Below are 19,684 nucleotides of genomic sequence, written 5' to 3'. Positions count from 1 at the left end.
TGTCTATCCGGATGTCTCCACAGATTTAATTATTCCTGACCAATACCAATTTTCCTATTCTAAGACAGTCTCCGTTACCCGGCACCATGTCCATTTAGCTACCTAACCAGGTGACCACACCGTTTTTCCATCCAATTAAATTTTCACTTTTTTTCTTCTCTTCTTTCTTTTCTTATTTTTCTGCTACTAGTCAATTATCCCGTCTTCATGGAGACAGACGACTGGAGACCCCTTCTCGGTGTGTCCGCGCGGTAACGGGCGGGATGATTTATTAGTATTTGTTTAGACCCAAAAAGAGACGTTGGCTGGTTGCCAACACCAAGAATCTTTTGTTTTTATAAATGGGGTTGTTCAGGTTATGTAAAAATGAATTTTGATACGTATTTTACCATTTTATTACATGTTTTTTCTCATTTTTCTACCATTTTTCTTTCCTTTTTCTACACGTATTTCTCGCTTTTCAGTTGTCTGTCATAATTTCGGCAGTGAACACCAAAAAGCTTAAAGGCGCAAAAAAGTATGGAAGAAGAGAAAAAACTGGAGAAACGTGAGAAAAAAGTACATGTTTTACCGTTCGTGAATAAGCAGCTCCAAATATGTTTCAAACACCATTTTTTAATCCTCTACTCTCAAAAACTGTTATATTTCATATTCCATCTCGATTCTTCTTATTCACCGTTCCGAATACCTCTCCACACCCTTGAAAACATACAACAAACACTTCTGGTGCATCATCATCCGTTTTATTTGTTCCTTTTTTGTTGTACCGCCCATCTCTCACATCGTTTTTTCTTGACCATTTTCGTTTTTCTATCCGTCTATAATGCTATCCACCGACCATTATAACGTCTTCAAGGCAACACCCGGAGTGCCACGTCGTCTATCGTATTCTAGACGACGTCTACCCCCTCCTCCGCCTCCGGAAATGCTCCATTTCATCGATTCATCTGGGTCGGAGGATGATTTGGATGAGTTGCCACGTCATCTACCACCAGTCGTTCGAAGGCTGGCACCGCTCAGACATGCCACGTCGTCATACAACTTGAAGTCGACTGGCACATCCTCAGAATCTTCCAGCACCTCTTCTAGCACGTCTTCTGGGTTTGAGAATGTCTCCAGAATATCGATGAATGCTAGAAGAGCGTCTTGCTTTGAACTGAACAAGGAAGATGAGTTCAAAGTGATGGCTGCCGACAAGTTACTTCAAGCCATGGAGAACATGAAGCACGCCACGTCATCTCAAGCCATCAGATGGCGTTGCACGTCTACAGAATCCCTGCCGGGGATCGTGGCGTCTTCCAAATCGAGAAGACACTCGAAGGGACCGTTGGAGTTGATTCAGGGTTTGATGGCAAAGAAGGCGGCGCAGAAAAGGGACTTGGGGGTTGTGGGGCCACCGACTCTAATCTCCTCGACGGTTTCGCTTCATGAGATTTCTGTAAGAATTGGTTTTTTGATGACTGAAACTGGATAAATACAAAAAATGACTTCAAATTCAACCTTTCCAAAATATATTTTCAGGTTCAGCTAAACGCTGTAACTTGGTCAATTTTGACCCGTTTTGAAATTTTTTGAAATTTTTAGAATCAGCGCGTAGAGAGCTTTCAGAAAAGTATAATCATGTCAAGGTTAGGAAAATTTTTCGCAAATCTATAACTTTCTTATTTCCCGCTTTTTTGCTATAAATTTTATACACAATCTCCACTACTTTTCATGAAAAAGACCCCCAGTCTCAAGATTGAAAGGTACCACGAAAATACAGTAACCCAGCTTGATTATACTTTTCTGGAAGCTCTTGACTTTTTGAATCTGAAAATTGTAACAGAAATATCACAGATCCCTATCCTATATTTCCAATTTTTGCAGACCCGCGGCCCAGCCACTCAATCCGAACAGACGCATCAAAAAACCGCCGGAAATCACAACCAATTGACCAGAAATATTATGAATGAGGTAAGGGATGACCACTCCTTTTATTTACACAAAGAAAGTATGAAAAAGTAAATAGTAACAACGGAAAAGTGACCATTTTGTTTACTTTTCGTGGAGAAAACTGGAAAAACTGGAATAGTACAACTTCCAGTGGGGGTTTACAGATGATTCTTCTATTTTCCTTTTCTCAGGTCCTCACAAAAGTCGGACCATACCCACAAATAGTTTTGCCATCAAATGGATTCTGGATGGATGGTGTCACTCAACAACAGGCTGGAATGATGGATGATCAAGTAAACAATATGAATGTGAACAGTTGTGCTCGATTCAAGTTGGAGACTGATGAGACAAGTCATTGTTATAGAAGACACTTTTATGGACGGGTGAGTGAGAAAAATTGGAAATTATTTAAACGATTCTGAAGTTTAAATTAGCATATTTCAAAATTGTCAGTGTTCTATTAAACCGTTTTTATTATACTTGTCAAGATCCGGCTTCAAAAAAAGACGCATTTTTTTCGAATTTTTTCCAATTTTTCATCGAGAATGTGAACATTTCTGATGATTTTTCAGAATTTCTTCTAATTCTGAATGATAGTCGAAATTTTGACTTTTTCGCGAAAAAAAAAACAAAAAAAGGCAAACAATTTTTTTGAAATTTGAATTTTGGCGCCAAGTACCCAGGCTTTTCCAAGTATAATTATTATGTTTTCAATAAAATATCTCCCTGCGGCGCAGAGAAAGGGGCTTATCTCAACGCCGACCTTTTTTTGCAAAATATATAATTGGTTGCTGCCAGATCTATCTCATCAAAAACTAAAAAATTAATTCCAGGAGCACCACGACTTCTTCGCCAACGATCCAAACATCGGTCCACTCGTTCTCAGTGTCCGCACCGAAGTCATCTCTTCCTGTGACCATTTCCGTATCATTCTCCGTACCCGCAAGGGAACTATCCACGAGATCGTATCAGCCACGGCTCTCGCCGACCGCCCATCCGCTTCCCGAATGGCGAAACTTCTTTGCGAGGAGATCACCACTGAACACTTCTCGCCAGTCGCCTTCCCAGGAGGCTCAGAACTTATTGTACAATACGATGAGCATGTGCTCACCAACACTTATAAATTCGGAGTTATTTATCAGAAAGGAGGTCAGACCACCGAGGAGCAACTTTTCGGGAATCCACAAGGAAGCCCAGCGTTTGATGAGTTCTTGTCAATGATTGGGGATACTGTACCGCTTTATGGGTTCCAGGTTTGTTTATACTTTCTTAAATGCAAATTTATCATTTTCCATCTTCCAGAAATACCGCGGCGGCCTCGACACGGTCCACAATCAAACCGGTCACCAATCGGTCTTCAGTGAATTCAAAAATCGTGAAATCATGTTCCACGTGTCAACCATGCTACCGTATACCATTGGTGATGCTCAGCAACTACAACGAAAGAGACATATTGGAAATGATATTGTGGCTATCATCTTCCAAGAGGCCAACACTCCATTTGCTCCGGATATGATCGCCTCCAACTTTTTACACGCTTATGTTGTGGTGAGTGAATGCAATGTTTTGAAATTTTGATATGTTATAGAAAAAGTCTCGCTCTACATTTTTGTAGTTGATAATTTTTCGATAGCTCTTCACGTTCTTGAGATACAGAGTGTCAAAGAAGGCGAGAGAGCATGCGGAAAGAGGAGGGCGTCTCGCTTCTCTGCGTCTACCTCCCTCTCTCCGCACCAAGCACCAATCTTTAAAGGCGCATATCTCAAATTGGTGGAGAGATAGAAAAAAGTTGTCAACTTAAAAAATGGAGATCTTGGTTTGATCTATTAGTAAAATGTAAATTTGAAGAATTTTGAGAAAATTTGAAACCGTGATAGCGGTTCAAGTTTGACCAATTGGCCAAAAAAAACCTGATTTTGAATCTACTTTTTGACTCAAAAATTTAACTTGTAGACTATTTTTAGCGGAAAAAAAATTTTAGACCGACTGGCGCGCCTTTGACGCGATTCCTACATTTTTAGAGTCAAAAATCTGATTTTCGTTAATAAGTTGACTCAAAAAATGCGGTTCTTTCAATGCTCAGTGGGGACCGCGTCGAAGATGCGCCTGACGGGCTAAAGTTTGATTTTTCCGCTGAAAATGATCTAAAATTCAAATTTTCGAGTCAAAAAGTGGATTTATACTGTCGAAATCAGGTTTTTGAGAGAAGCTCGAAAATTTCTATTTCTCATTCTCAAAATCTCCAAACTTTGCAGGTCCAACCAATCGACGCGCTCACCGATCGTGTCCGTTACCGTGTCTCCGTCGCTGCACGTGACGATGTTCCATTCTTCGGTCCAACTCTTCCAACCCCATCAATCTTCAAAAGAGGACAAGACTTTAGAAATTTCCTCCTCACCAAACTAATCAACGCTGAAAATGCTGCATATAAGAGCTCCAAATTTGCCAAACTAGCCGAACGCACCCGCTCATCCCTCCTCGACGGTCTCCATGCAACTCTTCGTGAACGCGCCGAATTTTACGCCACGCCCCTTTTGGAATCCACGTCTTCTGGAAACTCAGATGCTCATTCCTCCACGTCATCCACGTCTTACGGTGGTGGAATTTTGAATTCAGTGAAGAAGGCGTTTATTGGAAGAAGTCGTTCGGTGTCACAGGAGGCGTCACATGTTCCACACAGAGCTGCAACTATCAATGTGACGAGTCGCCCGAAAAAGTCGATTTCTTCGACTAGCTCGTCTGCGTCTGCAAGGACTCACAGTCCGATTCGAGATGATGTGGCGAAAACCTACGGAAGGTACGGAGCAGAATTATTTTTTTTTTGTTTTTTTGGATTTGATGAAAGTTCTGAAGAAAATGTCAGTGGACACAGGCTGACAAACTAGGCCACCAGGAAATTCTTTTAAAAAAATGGTTGAAAATGAGTGAAATTTTGCAAAAATTCGTTCAAAACAAGGAAAAACTCCGCCATTCCAATCTTCCAATTCTTCTTGGTTTTTTTTTTCGAAATCTGACTCATTTCAACTCAATTTCCTCCAATTCCAACTGAAAATGTCCGTAACTCGAAAATAATTTTTTTAAACTTATTTTCAGAAATGAATGGGAAATCTCGTCTCAAGAGTCACCGGACAACGAACACGACTCGGATACCGGAATGGTAACTATATACATTTTTTCAACATAATCATCGCCATTTTTCCCTTTTTTCCAGGAATCAATGTCCTCCACCGAGTTATCCGGTCAGACCCGTGCCTCCTCGTGCACATTTTGTGTAGACGATTACCACGGCGGTGGCTCACATGCCACGTCATCAGATGCGAAACGTCTGGAGACGTTGTGTGTTGATGTGGCACGTCTTCAGAATGAGAAACACGACTTGTTAAGACAGAATGTGTCGTGCAAAACTGATATTAAGAAGTTGAAGGATCGGTGAGTTGAAATTAACATTTTCGGGAAAAATTGGGTCTCAACGCGAAAAAAAACTACAGTAATCCAAACAACTGAGATGGTTCTGAAAAACGTTTGTAAGGAAGGCAACAGTTACAAAAGCTTTTTTGATTACAAAAAAAACTATTAAAACTTTATCAAAAGCAAAAAACAAAAGTTTTCAAGAAAAAAAATTCCAGAAAAATGTAATTATCCCTATATCCCTATAAACCATATTGGTCTCGTCACGAAAAGTACAGTAGGTTTTGATGTATATGTTGTTGTGTGACACACATTGCACCGCACCTATGCTTGTAGGTACTTTTCTGCGAGCACTGAACGATGAAGAGCGGAATTTGAAAATATCACATTCAAGCTATTTCACTGACAACACAGTGGTGCGAGGCGTAAGGTTTGGAATGAAAAGATTCCAACTATTTTCCTAGTCGCATTGCGTGCGCGTCGCGGTTTATATTGAATGTACGACCACTAAACGTAAAATTTGAATATGGCACACAGCCATGTTTTTTTGAAGCGTGCTAACCGTTGTGCGACGGAGCTCGTTTCCGCAGCCTTACGCCTCGCACTGTTGTGTGACAATAAGCTTAATGATAGCTACAGTAAGATTTGAAAATTTTCAGTATCTTCGAATGTTCAAACTTTTCAATCTTAACTGTAACTTTCTCATTTTCAACCATTTCCAGCAAGTTTCAATTTAATGTTCAAGTTTTTCAGCGAAAGTATCCTATCCGAAGAGCTCGACCGTGCCAATGACGAAATCTCTCGTCTCCGCCGAATGCTCAAAAAACCATCGAATAGCGACATGGCACCAGTGCACCAACACTTTGAGAGAAGCTATTCAGATGTCTCCGTTTGAATTTTCAATGTGGAAGATATAATCTCATCAGACAACAAAATATTCCAATCCACCAAATATTCAGGGTACAATTTCACACATTCGGGCTCTTTTTTTTCTTATTAACCTATTTCTTCTCTACATTTTTGTCGTTTTTTCTCCTCCTTGTCGATATTTTTAAAAATTTTCTCTATCTGTCCCATCCCAAGTCGTTCCCGATGTCTTTTCTCTCGCTGTGTCTCCTCTATTTCTCCTATCCGATATGTACTAAAACACCTGTTCAAAAGAAGATATCATTTATAATATTTTGTGCTTCACACTACTTTTTTTCGCTAAAATCCTTGATAAATGAAGATTATTGATATGAACGTGACTCAGCCCAAGTACCGAGTTTTGACCTCATTTTTTAAATTATATAAATTGATTAAAGAAAACAATTTTAAATATAATATTTCAGATTTTAAAAATTATTTCAAAGGGTGTTCATGACGGGTCGTGTTGAACTGTTTCTATAAAATGGAGCATAGATACTTTCAACCATTTTTATATTTTTCTGTTTATCAAAAAGAGCACGGCACACTAAATGTACAATGCACAAGCGATGTTATTGATTTCGCAATTTTGCTCAAATCGCAGGTCTAAAAATTGATGAAATTTCCAAAATTCAGAATTTTTCCGTTTGAATCTTTCAAAATACACACAAAAGAAAAAAGAAACAGTGTTTTTGTAACTCCTAATATTGAAAAGTGAAAAAAATGTGCATTTAAGTGGGTTTAGAGCATATCTGAGCTATGGAAAAAAAATGCTATTCTTCTGTTTACGGTTGTGAAAACATTTTTTGTTTTTCGGGTTTTCAAAAGTAATTTCTCAACATTCAATAGGCTCCTCGAATGAAACAATTAGAATATTGTCATTTTCTGATACTTTTTTTGATGATGTGTCGAAAAACGCGTCTCTGGTGCGCCAGATTGAAAAAAAATAGTACGGCACTCACTGTGAGGAACGAACGCGACGACGGCGCGCTATCCAGCCAGATAGGCATTCAAAAAGTTGAAAAGAGCCGGATGAATCACGTGCAGTTTAGCATTTTGAAAATTCAAAACCGCGCCGAAGACACGCCAGACAGTTGCTGTTATCCCTGGACGTGGTAAAAAAGTACACTCACATCTTTCTATCTTTCAATTTTTTTGCAATGTTGAAAACGGAGAACATCGTTTTAGAATCACCAATAATTTATATAATACACACACACTTATACATATACATTCAAAAATGTCCAAGAAAATGAAGAAAGTGGTTGAAAGAATGAATGGAAAAAGAGTCTCGAATCATTGGAAGAAGCCAGAAAACATTAACAAAAAATTGTGGGCAAAAATGAGAATCTATGGAAAATTTCAAAAAAACAATAAAAGGCAGCATTTTTTCAATTGGGATGATTGCACATAATCGGATTTTTTTTTTGGATTTCGGGATGGAAGTGATGGGGGCGGGACTTAGACAAAAAAAGGGGCGGGGCCTAAAGAAAATCCCATGCACTGGGAAATTTCTGTTACTCCATATCATATCCGTGTTGGGGAACGTGGCCAGAAGAATTTGAAAACCTATATTATGAAGGCCACGCCCCCTTTTTCAAAGGACACGGACGGAGTAGAGTTTTAAAACAATGAAAGACTCGGAAAAAAACTAAAATCGTTTTTTTGTTGGGCGGGTAGTGAGAAGGGTTGTGTGGTGTCAACGCACCGGTAAGCGTTTGAAAGACATTCGGGTAGCAACTTTAAAAGACCAAGTAACAAAAAAAAGGGGCGGGGCCTATTTCAATATTTAATTCTGAGAATCCCGTAGCATTAAGAGAGACGATGAGGAGGAAGTTTTGGGGAACGCCGGAGGAGAGTTGGAGCCACTTGTTGGAGAGGCTCCGCCTGTCGACGTGGCACCACGTGGCAGTAGAAGACGTTGGACGAGTGGAGGTGGTGTGGACGCGCCGCCGTCAATGGATAGTCTCATTGGGGTGGAGAACTTGGAGCCGGACACTGGGTACATCAGATTCTCGACGTCGGATTTGGTGTTGGTAGATTTTTGGTCGGTGGGGTCGTCGAGTGGGGTGTAGGTGATCTGGAAATGGGGGAATGAATGTTGAGTTTTTTTTTTGTTATGATGAGAAAAATTTGATAGTTGTGGGAACTTAGGGATGTGCGGATCCGAAATTTCCGAAATTTCATATATTTTCCTGATAACGATTAATTTGTGCGGAATATCACACATGCGCCAAAATTTACAGAATATGTAGTTTTTACTGCATATTTACAGATTTTGACTATGAAAAACTTGAAACACCGAGTTTCCAAAGTTCCGAAATTTTTAGTTCCGCACATCCTTCGACTACCAATACTTAACAATTTTTGCTTTTTCAACTACCAACCTGATAATTTTTGCCTGGCGGTGGTGGTGGCGCTGGTGCCATCGTCCTATAGTAGTCCTGCTTCTGATGTGTTGCCCAGTTGATAGGCGTGGCTCCAGATGGTCGGGACTGTTTGGCTGGTGGAGAGCTTGGCACGTCGTCGGATAGTCGTTTTAGGCGTCTGGAAAAGTTTTCATTCGATATTTGATATTTATTTAACCATTTAAAAATATAGTTAAAGTGTCTGAAGGTCAGGAGATTTGATTCTTTATTGATTTCTCGTTTGACTTTTTGGTCTCAATGCTTCTTTTTAAGTTTCTGCAAGTATGTACGTGAATTTAGCAAGTCAGCACTCCTAATTTGGCAAATTTGACATTGAGAAAAATTGCAAGAAGCTTTTTGTTCTTCCCCCCTCTACTTGGCCTTGTGTAAAATTACTACCGAAACAATAACCCCTCTCTCCTCACGCTTCTTCAGAGACTGTTTCTTATTGTTTAACAAGCTTTTGTCTCGTGTCCACAGAGAAAGGCGAATGGACTGGTTTCAGAGAACGCTGACCAAGAATTTTTTTGTCAGTAGTCCTTCTTCTAGACACACAATGGGGTATTGTTCCCCGACGAGAAGGTCAGAGAGGGCGCTTCTGAAGCTTCTAAAGAGGACAAAGAAACAGTTAATGATGTGATAGAAAAATAAATTTGGTTGATCAAACTGAATTTTAGAGACCTCTAGAGAAAAAAAACATGTCGAAATTAAGCCTAAGAAGCCCAAAATAGTTGGTAAGCCTAAACCTAAGAAGCCTAAGCCTAAATTAAAATTTAAGAATCTGTACGAACCTGCACCACGTATCCTTGTACTCATCCTCGAATCGTTTTGTGTGAAGACTCAACGCCTCTCTTGTCAGTGGTGTTTGTGGAGGGTATTTTCTGAAATAAATTAAATTTGTATTTTTTATATTGAAGATAAGGAAACCGATATCGGAATGTTGTTATTGTTTTGGTCCCCCCTATCTTGTATTTCCCGCGAACGTCCCCCAAGAAGAAGAGGGAAGAAGAAGATAATGCGTTTGTTTTGACACACTGACCAGTCGGGTGCCACGGACGGAGACTGGTGGTACCCCCCTCCAGTGTTTGCACCCGTCCGTCTTTTTGAAGGACCCATGATGGTCCGTACAATCTCAGAAAACAAAATTTAAAAAAAAACTCACTTCTCATCGAACGGCTCATCTTGTTTCGCTGGGCTCTCCGGTCGACTCTGCGATTTCAGAAGGCGATGCACGTTTTCCAGACAGTTAATTTGTGTATAACTGAGTGGAGGGTCCGGGGAAGTCGTTGGAGGGGCACTCGCCACTTTTCTGATTTGGGCAGTGGCGACGACGGCGGCCTGAGCGGCTTGAGCTGCGGCGGCGGCTGCGACAGCGACCTGGAATACGGTAGGGTTTGAATGTTTAAATTAAAAAATTAAATTACCTTCTGTTGTTGTTGAGCAGTGGAATTGACAACGAGCTGCTCGACAATCTTGTCGATGTATGCTCCGAGGTCGGTGGTGGTTGGGAAGCCGGCGGCGAGTTGGATGAGTTGGTGTTGCTCTTTTAGGGATTGGTGGCTGCGGGAGGTGGATGGCACTGGCTGAAAAGGAGTGATGGTTAAAAATGGAAAAATACAAAAAATTTGACGTTTTTTAGATAACATTGGTTGATTTCTCTTAGGCTTAGGCTTAAGTGATAATTTCTCTTAGGTTTAGGCTTAAGTAGTATCTCAGCTTCAGGCTTGAAGGCTACTCAAACCAAAAAATTCCCAAAAATATACCTCGGCAAGATCATACAAGTATGTAAGAATATCCATGACTAGAAATTTCTCTTTGGAAGACACTGGTCAGTAGGTAGAATCAGACCCGAACTGGTATTGTTTGGGGTTTTGTACGTGTGTGATGGCAAGATGTGAGAATAATGGGGCGGGGTAGGGTGAAGAACTGGGGAGGAGGGCGGCACTGTCTTGTAGTAGAGGGGGCCGCAGAGACAGGTACGGGAACCCCAGGCGGAGGGATGGGAGAGATGGGAGGCCGCAGACGGTCAAACAAGTTGAGACGGCGCAGAGTATGGTCTAGGTGGCGAGACGCAGCAAGGGAAGGATGGCTGGCACGGTGCGGGGTGGTGAAGAGATGGGGGAGACATAGAGAAGGTGGCGGAGTGATTGTTTGTTGTGTACTATTATGAAAAAGGAGGAGCAGTAGTAGTGGAGAGCAGGAAGTATTGGGGTAGTTGCACCTTTAAACAGTACGGGTATTTGCTTTTGTGACGCAACTTTTTGCGACGAACGGCATGCGGGAAAGAGGAAGTGAAAAATGGTAAGGGGGCACGTGTCTAGGGGTTAAGTGGGGAGATACAGATTTGGGGAATCAGAGCCTTGTTTGGTTTGCATAATCCTAAGCTTAAACATTCAGGAGAATCACTGTGCATTGAATACAAGGAACAAGGCTAATTTGATTCAATTAACTAGTTTTGGAATATAAACAGCGAAAATTGGGAATTTGTCAAAATAAACTCTTAGCCTAAAAAGATTTAGCAAACCCTTGACGCCTAAACCTAGGCTTAACTCAGTCCAAATGGCGCTGTTATCCTTCAAATTTAGCAAATTTGAGCCTAAATCTGGAAGAATATTTTCCTTAAGCCTAAGCCTAAATTTTTTTTCCTTAAACCTAAACCTAAAGATATCTTCAAACCTTAACCCAAAATATCAGGTCCAAAACCCATAACCCAACACAACACAATGAATATTCACTCATCCTTTGACCCAGTGGGTTACTGTAGTTTTTCCATCCACCATCTTTTTCCATTTTTCTTTCAACAATTTGATTAGATGAGGTAGTTAACAGTGTGGTGATTTGGTTTTTCTTTCAAAGCCAAAGAATATGAGATACGGTAGTGAGAGTTGGTTAGTAGTAGTAGAAGACGGAATAAATATATATAGACATACTTGGAGACTCCTGGTACAATACTAGAGACTAGGCTTAAGGGCCTGAAGCCTAGAGGACTAGGCTCCAGGCCCAGATGGTCAGCAATGGTCAAGCGGCGAGCCTAGTCTGCAATCCTCCACTTTCACCCCATCCTTCCCCCTATCACACGCCCCATTCCAGTGTGAGAGACGCAGAGAGCGGGGTGGCGGCTAGCCGCGACCAGCCGCGGACAGGTCGCGGTGGCGGGGCGCCCAGTGCCCTTTAGACGCGCCGGCTGGCACCCCCGACTGGTTAGGGAGACGCAGAGAGACGAGAGACAGCGGGTGTATTGGGAAATGCCCTTTTTCGTAGTTACTGGCTGCCTGCATTCATGCACTATTCCGGCGGTGGAAAAAAGATGATGCACTACTCCCGGCACGGCGCCCCGCGTGCCGGTCGGCGGGATGGATGGCCGGTGTCAGTGGGAGATGGATGATGACGTCGGGGCGACGATGGTGTCCGGAGAGAGCTTATCAGGAAATTTAATAAGGGGAGAAGAGCAAAAAGTGCAAAACAAGTGTTGGCTTAGCCTAATAGACGATAGTGTAGTCAAAATCAGAAGTACAAGTTCTTGATTAAAAATTCAACAGAGAAATTGAAAGATATGGAGCCCGTTACTAATGAATTTAAAATTGTTTACTGATGAATATTAAATTTTAAAGATTTCAGTCCAATCTTTGAGTTTTAGTTATTTGATAGTTTTTCAGATTATCTTTTTCAGATTTTCAGCGTTCCAGAATTGTACGAAGTCTCTGACTAAATTTTGGACTCTTTTGTTGGATTTTGGGTGTGCTATGATTCTGAGGGTTTAGGGTTTGATTCCCGCACAGGCAGTTTTTTTTATCCAACTTTCATGACTAAAACTACAAAAATCCTAGAAAACATACCTCAGACATTTCAAAATATAGGAAATTTGGAAGAAATACAATTGTTCAGAATTTTTCAGAATCAATATCCAGGTGCACCTCTGGGGTTTGGAGGAGAGAGATATCACGAGGCTTATCACACAATGCTCATTAGCAAATCTCTCTTTTGATGATCTCTTAGTCCACGATTAGTCAAAGAAACTAGAAGATTTCAAAGGTGCTGTAGTTTTTGCAAAATCTTTTTTGAACCACGGTTCTCAACTATATAAAAGTGCACAACAGTGTCACACGACTTTTTTCTAATTTCTAAACCATTTATCTCTATCTCGGCGCCACTAAACTTTATGTCATTCTCAATCTCATCTCCTGCCTTTTTGCCTACGCGAGGAACGGCATTGACCTCAAAAACGGCAACAATTTCTTTGCAGTGAAGTTTGATTTTTGAGTGTCTTAGCCCTTTCCGTGGGTCAAAGGACAAGTTCATGGCTCGAGGTAGTCTAGAGATAAGGGGTTAGCTGGAGTGTGGGGAAAGAGATAAAGTGATTAGGCAAGCGATCAATCATAAATTTAGAGAGAAGTCTCAATTTGAGTGGGGTCAATGTCGAATAGAAATGTTGCAAAAATGTAAGTTAGTCACGAAAGTAAGTAAATGGAGAACACAGTGATCAGGGAGGTCTAGGGGTGTCTAGGTCTAATTGTAAATGAAATAACCGGAGAGTTCGGGAAAACAAAATTGATAAATTGAAGTCATATTGAAAAATCTGGTCTCTCACGTCGAATTTCAGAACTAGCAATGAATTTGTAACTAACAATTAAGGAGGACGTCTTATACAAAAGATTGGGAACCCGCCAAGACTTGGAAATATATATTTTTTTAATTGGAAGAAAAGCTCCAATTTGAAACAAAAAATAAGCTGAAAATCACGAAAATTACAAAATTATTTGCGCAAAATCTTGGAAACTACTACTTACACAACAAGTTTGGACAAATTCCTACCTTTTAAGCTAAAAATCATAAAAAAACAAGAAAAAGTTACCCCAAGGAACTATTTTGTAATCCTACGGCCTGAAAGTCTTCTAGTGTGCACCTAAAACCCTGAAAAATTTTCCAAAGCGTTCTTCAAACCTAAGCCTAACTTTCAGTAAAGACAGAGATAGCCTTAGACCTAAGGTAATAATTTACGCCTAAGGAAATAATAATATTTATTATTAATAGTCTAACATTGTAAGCCTAAATTTCTAAACTTAATGAAGCCTAAACCTAAGTAACTCTTCATGTCTAGCCTAAACCTGAGACCCATATCTTCCCTGATCCCCAATCTTCCTTGGTCCCTCATCCTCTCCTTTTCCCCCAATTTTGCATGTTTCATTCTTTTATCCCATCCGTTCCATGCCTCCTCCTTCCATGCATTCCTAAAAAAGTGCACACATTCCCTCTCATCCCTTCGGTACCTGTCACTGCTCCGCCCCGTCACACAAAAACTCCCGGCGGAGCCCCCGCGTCATCACTGGTCATCTCAATGTTGCACTCTCTCTGAGGGCGCCGCGGCGGCACCCGGCTGGGTGCCATGCTCGGCTCCTCCATGCCGTTCTCGCCTCCTCCTAGTGCCAGTGTACTTTTTGCTCCGAGCGCTGTGGCTTGTTGCGAAGTGCTCCAGCGTGCTCACTCTCTCTTTGTCGTCTATTTCTCTTTTTCGTGCCATTCAGCGGGGCAAAAAAAGAGGAGAAAGAGGAAAAAAGTGCACGTCAAAACAAGCGATTGAGGAGAAGAAGAAGATACGGTGACTGGTACGCAGGAAGACACACGATGGATGGAGAAGAAGAAGAATTGGTGATAAGAAATGAAGGAAAGATAAGAATCGAGAGAGTAGAGAAAAACATGGTTGGGGTCAATTTTGAAACAAAAAACGTGGTTGATAAGGGTGGAAGAGGTCAAAAATTGGATTCCAGCAATTCTAGGTGAAAAATAGACATAATTTTTGTTTTTGCCCTGCAATTTCCAGAGTTTCGAGCCCCTATTGCCTGGGTGCCCTAACTTCCCAAATTTGTCTGACCAGCAGTTTTTGGGGGATAACTCGGAAGCTTGAAGAGATAGAGAAAAGTGGTAAACTACAATGATATAACTTGGTGGCCTAAATTTCCCCATCAAACCCACCTTATTCATAATCGTCCTCAACTCATCCTCGAACGTCTTCGCCATAACCGGTGGAAGGGTGTTCGTCTGAATCCCGGCTGGCGGAGATGAGATGACGTCGGCGTCTCCGATGGGCAGGGAGCAGATACGATGCCTCGCCACCACTAATTCCATTTTTCGAGTCCACGGGTTCACGTAGGCACTCCATTCGGTTTGACACCGGAGAATCGATCCGTTGTGGGCGACTAATCGCAGGTCGGCGATGGATTTCACGATTTTGCCGCGAGAGTTATGTACTGGAATTATGTTTTTTGAAAATTGATATTTAGTCGATCCCAAGTCCCCAACACACTCTCTAAGCCCTAAAAATCCAAAGCCTGCTAGACCGGATTCGGCTAGATCTCGATCCCGTCTCCCGTCATTTTTCTCAGTAAGCGATCTGATAAGAACCCGTTCATTCAACACTCGTCTCCTCAACAATAGACAAGAAAAACTTGCTTATACAAGCTGGGATACTGTAACTCACAATCAACATGAGCCTGTCGTACAACATGAACATCTGGAGAATAGACGAATGCTAGCAAACTTTTACCAATGAGATCGGTGGGTAGGAGACCAAGATAGGGAATTGAGCTGAAAATATGAGAACAATTAGGTCAAATTAGTCAAATTGAAAAGACATACGCGTAATCAATATGAGTAAGAGCACATGTTGACGAGTGCTTTGTGATGAAGGTGAACACGTGGAAGTTGGATGATACAGTAGCTCCTTGTGGGTTGAATGCGGAGCGGAGGGCGAGCACCGTGATTTTGGCACGATCTTGCTCGAATTCACAAAGGAGTTCGCATGCTCGCAGGTTTCCGTCGGGCCTGGAAGATTTTAAAATTTCAAAAATTTTTAAGATTTTCTAAGAATTTTCAGATTTTCAAAGAATTTTCAGATTTTCAACAAATTTTCAGTGATTTTTAAGATTTTAGTGCAAAAATTAGAGTTTTTGTTGGCCAATCGTTTATCAGATTTTTTCAATTTTTCATTCAAAATTAATTTTGACATAGTTTTTAACGGTATTTCAGTTTTTCTCAGAAAGTTTAAAGTTTTTGAATACCTGAAATTTAAGTCTGATCTGTTTAAATTATTTTCAAATGATTTTTAATTCAATCGATGCAAAATTTAATTTTAGATCAGATAGAAAAAGTTCTGACTTATCAAATTTGTAAAAAATGAAACGTTAAAAAAAAGCCAACGTTTTCAGCTTTTTCAGAAGTTTGTAGTTTTAAGACTGGCAAATTTCAATTAATACCAAACTATTTTCAAAAACAAACTAGATTCGATAAATAATTTATACAAAAAATTGATGTTTTCTTATCTTCAACCATCAGTCTGAACCTTCTCTAGATTTTAGATTTCCAGTCCCTTCACACCCCTAATCTCTAATTTCCGACCTTCCTCTCATCTCATCCCCATCTCGCTACTATTACAACTACTACTACTGCAACCTAAAAGAGGACACCGGTACCGGGAGGCGCCGGTCGCCGCGCGATTCCCTGCACTTTCGCTTGTATGTGTCTGTGTCGAAAACTGTCGTCCGGACCTATGTGTTTCGGATAATAAACGACTTTTCGGCTTCTTCTTTAGTGGGTCCGGAGATCCGTACCCTCCGTTCTAAAAAAAGTGGGTTAATGGCGACTAGTTCTGTACCAAAAGCTTATTGGCGCTGGGAGGGGTGCCTGGAGCCCTTGTTTTTCCTTAGAGGAACTGAACACACTACTCTATCAATCACCCCGGAGGCAATGTTTACACCCGTCTTCTCTTTCTCTCAAGGGACGCCGCATTTGTTGTTTCTTAGCCCCCACTGGCACTGACGCGTACCACTACTTTTCTTTCTTGTGTCGTCTATTTCTCTTCGTGCGCGCGGATTGGTCAGTCTGCGTCTCTTTTTCTCTCGCTGGTTGAGATTTATGGTTTTGGTGGTCAGTGTAACTATTTGGTCATTGTAACTACTTGGGCACTGTAACTATTTGGTTACTGTAACTTTTTGGTTACTGTAACCTTTCCAGGCGTTTCCAGACGTCAAACTCACATTGCTACTCTTGCGAAAATTCTCTGCTTGACTGACGCAGCCGCCGCTGACAGAATAAAACTCTGCCCTTTCGGCTCGAGCCTCGCCAAAAAGTTGGTGCCCATCGGAAGGTATTGTTCATTGAAGTTGTCAGTATAGGTAGCCGACGAGAGTACGGTACCGTGTGGCAGTGTGAAAGTACACGTGAATAATAGTCGGTTGTCATCAGCGTCGTCCATATACTCCACTGACGACGATGACCATGTATTCGGGGGTGACAACGTGGCACCGTCCTCCCGCATTACTGATGGCTGTGCTGCTGCTCCCGGTGTTGATAGCGTTGGTGGGGATGGCGCAGCGGCTGGTGTTGGCTGGAAATATAGAATTTTTTAACAAAAAATGTCAGATTTTTCTTTCAAAACTTTTTTTCTAACAAAAACGATAAATTAACCAATTTTTAGAGTTTCTAGCTCAAAAATGTAAAATTTTTCGATTTTCTTACTCAAAATTAGTTTTGACATGATTTTCTGATGGAAATTCATTTTTTCTCAGAAAATTGAAAGTTTTTGAATGGCTCGGTCAGTTTCCATTATTTTTGAGTGATTTTTAGTTCAATCGATGCAAAATTTAATTTTACATCAGGTTTGGACAGATTTTCATAATTTTCAGCTCTTTTTTCAACTTTTTAATTTTTTTTTCAATAAAAAAATACTCACCTGCGGAGGATTGGCTTGGGGCACAGGGGTGGTGTTAGATGTTGCGCTTGAGTGCCCGGCTGGCTCCATTTGGCTGATGGTGCCACGTTCTGGAAGAAATGGATGATTATATGTAATTATAACGAGTTATGAGCAGGAAAATTGAGTTCAGGACATGAAAAACCATGAAAAAGCCTAGAAACTTTGAAAAACTAGGCCAGCAAGATTTTTGGACCTCAGTTGACCAAAATTTCCAGGGATACTGTAGACACGTATCTCTGCAGGAGAAAAGATAAAGTGCTTTTTCGAAATGAAGAAGAAGATGCGAGAATAGTGCTGCGTGCGTACGCGGAGTCTCTCCTCTTTCTGTACGGACGGGAGAGGGGAGCGCTCCCCTCTTCTCTCCGCGAAAAAGATCGTGCTGGTGTGGATGGATGGATGTGTGTGTGTGGCTACTGTACTAGGACACGGGCGGGACACAAATGGACAAGAAAAGGGGGAACGGGAAGGATTTGAGATAGAAGAAGACGTTGATGGTGGAGGGAGAAGAAGAAGAAGAAGACTGGATACTGTAGAAAGTGAATTGGCGAGGAGGGGATGAAGCTGGTCGAGAAATGTCATGGGATTGGATAGGAAAATCTAGAATTGGATTGGCGGGATGGGGAGATGGAGACGCTTCAGAATCTGAATCAAAGAGTCGGGAGCCAGGATTTGAGATGGTCAGCAAAAAGCAGGCTCAGGACATGAAAGATATGGAATTACAGGATATAGAATTTCTGGGATCAAGAAAACGGGATACAGAAAATTTAGAATCCGAGAATTCCAACAGATCTAGAAATTTCAAAAAAGTTAAATTTAGAGCGTTTTAAGCTTGAAAGTGGCAGGAAAATGGAAAACCCAACATTTTACAAATTCTGGAACTAAAAATACGGTAGAGACGGAAACCAAAGCTAAAAATACGGTAGATTTGGAATATAGAGCTAAAAATACGGTAGATCCGGAAACTAGAGCTAAAAACGGTAGAATTGGAGTATAGAGGCAAAAATACGGTTAATTTGAAATCTAGCGCTAAAAATACAGTAGATTAGGAATTTAGAGCTAAAAATACGGTAGATTTGGAGTATAGAGGTAAAAATATTGGAAAGATCCGGAATCTAGAGCTCAAAGAGTTGCTGGGGTGTTCAAACTTTGGATTTAGACAAGTTTTGGCGTTTGGAAAATCGATGTTCTGTACAAAATAACATAATCGAGACAAAAAAATCAATTTTTTAAAACAATTTTTTGAAAAAGTGTCAAAATGATGGTCGTTTCTATCTCCTTCTGCTACAATTTGTGGGGGGTCACACACTCCGTGCCACCTACCGACAGGCAGAGACTGTTCAGTGTCTACTGCAGATGTCCTTCACGGTCTTGTCTTCAACCTCTCTAGTTTTTTTTTCTAGCAGAGGTAGGTGTCTGGCACTGGGAGGTGATAAGCAGGAGATACGCGAAAAAGGTCAGGCTAGGTAGGTCAAAAATTGATTTGTGAGAATGGAAATGGAAACGGAGAGGAGTACTAAAAATAAAACAGTGTTCTTTCTTCCACTCCCATCTATTCTCTCTTTCCGATTTTGTGTAGTGCGTACAAATTTAGAGTGAAAAGGAGCAGGGGGCTCTTCTTGACCAAATAAAACCGTTTTGTTGACTTTGTAGGAATACGAGCAGAGGGGGGAGTCTGGGGGGTCTTTAATAGGGGAGTGTAGTAGTAGTAGTAGTAAAAGATGGACATTGGCGGGAAGATAATTTGAAATAATTTGAATTTGAAAATTAGAAATTGGGGTTTTCAGGGAAAAAAGTGTTAGAAAGTTCGTAAAATGAGTTTTTAACACAAAAATCTATTGGAAACCAAAAATTTTAAAGACAAAAAAATTGGAAAATCTGGAAACTCTCAGTTTTTTGGTAAAACTCAAATTTTTTAACCAAAACTTCTGAAAATCATAAAAATTTAACTTTCAACACAGAATACTATGAATTTCAGTAAAAATTAAGTATCGACCTCAAAAACTTTCAAAAGAGGGCAACGGGGTTTGAAAATACGAAAATGATGAATTTCAAGGAAAAAAACCTTTCAAGGAACAAAAATCTCAAACAATGGAAGCTTGGATCATGAAACTCATTTTTAGAGCGTTTTCTAGTATCCCGGAGCTTTGAAACCCTAGGAACCAAAAAAAAGAAAAATGTAAAACAAAAATACTGAAAAAAGCTTAAAAAGGTGATTTATTAAAACTCAGAACCTTAGAAAACCTAGAAAAACCTAAAAAATTGAACTTTTTGACTTAAAACCAAC

At 40.7% G+C, this 19,684-nt stretch overlaps 2 protein-coding genes across 2 annotated transcripts; one reads left to right on the top strand and one right to left on the bottom strand.

Moving 5' to 3' along the window:
* Positions 1-823: 823 nt before the first annotated feature.
* On the top strand, positions 824-8,321 carry GCK72_008056 (uncharacterized protein; the record flags this gene model as incomplete). Its single annotated transcript, XM_053726617.1, has 10 exons — positions 824-1,438; positions 1,867-1,953; positions 2,124-2,315; positions 2,766-3,185; positions 3,235-3,480; positions 4,188-4,729; positions 5,026-5,089; positions 5,144-5,361; positions 6,094-6,229; positions 8,064-8,321. The coding sequence occupies 10 exons, from the start codon at positions 824-826 to the stop codon at positions 8,319-8,321; spliced, it is 2,778 nt and encodes a 925-aa protein (XP_053590811.1).
* Positions 8,036-17,448, bottom strand: GCK72_008055 (uncharacterized protein; the record flags this gene model as incomplete). The annotated part of the gene is made up of 10 exons (XM_003105662.2): positions 8,036-8,326; positions 8,634-8,793; positions 9,446-9,535; positions 9,817-10,031; positions 10,079-10,237; positions 14,625-14,899; positions 15,130-15,236; positions 15,288-15,473; positions 16,685-17,034; positions 17,380-17,448. 10 exons carry the CDS (start codon positions 17,446-17,448, stop codon positions 8,036-8,038), a joined length of 1,902 nt encoding a protein of 633 aa, XP_003105710.2.
* Positions 17,449-19,684: the final 2,236 nt, after the last annotated feature.

This window comes from Caenorhabditis remanei, chromosome II (genome assembly GCF_010183535.1).
Source record: "Caenorhabditis remanei strain PX506 chromosome II, whole genome shotgun sequence".
NCBI classification, from domain to species: Eukaryota; Metazoa; Nematoda; class Chromadorea; order Rhabditida; family Rhabditidae; genus Caenorhabditis; species Caenorhabditis remanei.
The sequence above is the reverse complement of the archived record's forward strand: the minus strand, read 5'-3'. Positions and strand labels throughout refer to the sequence as shown.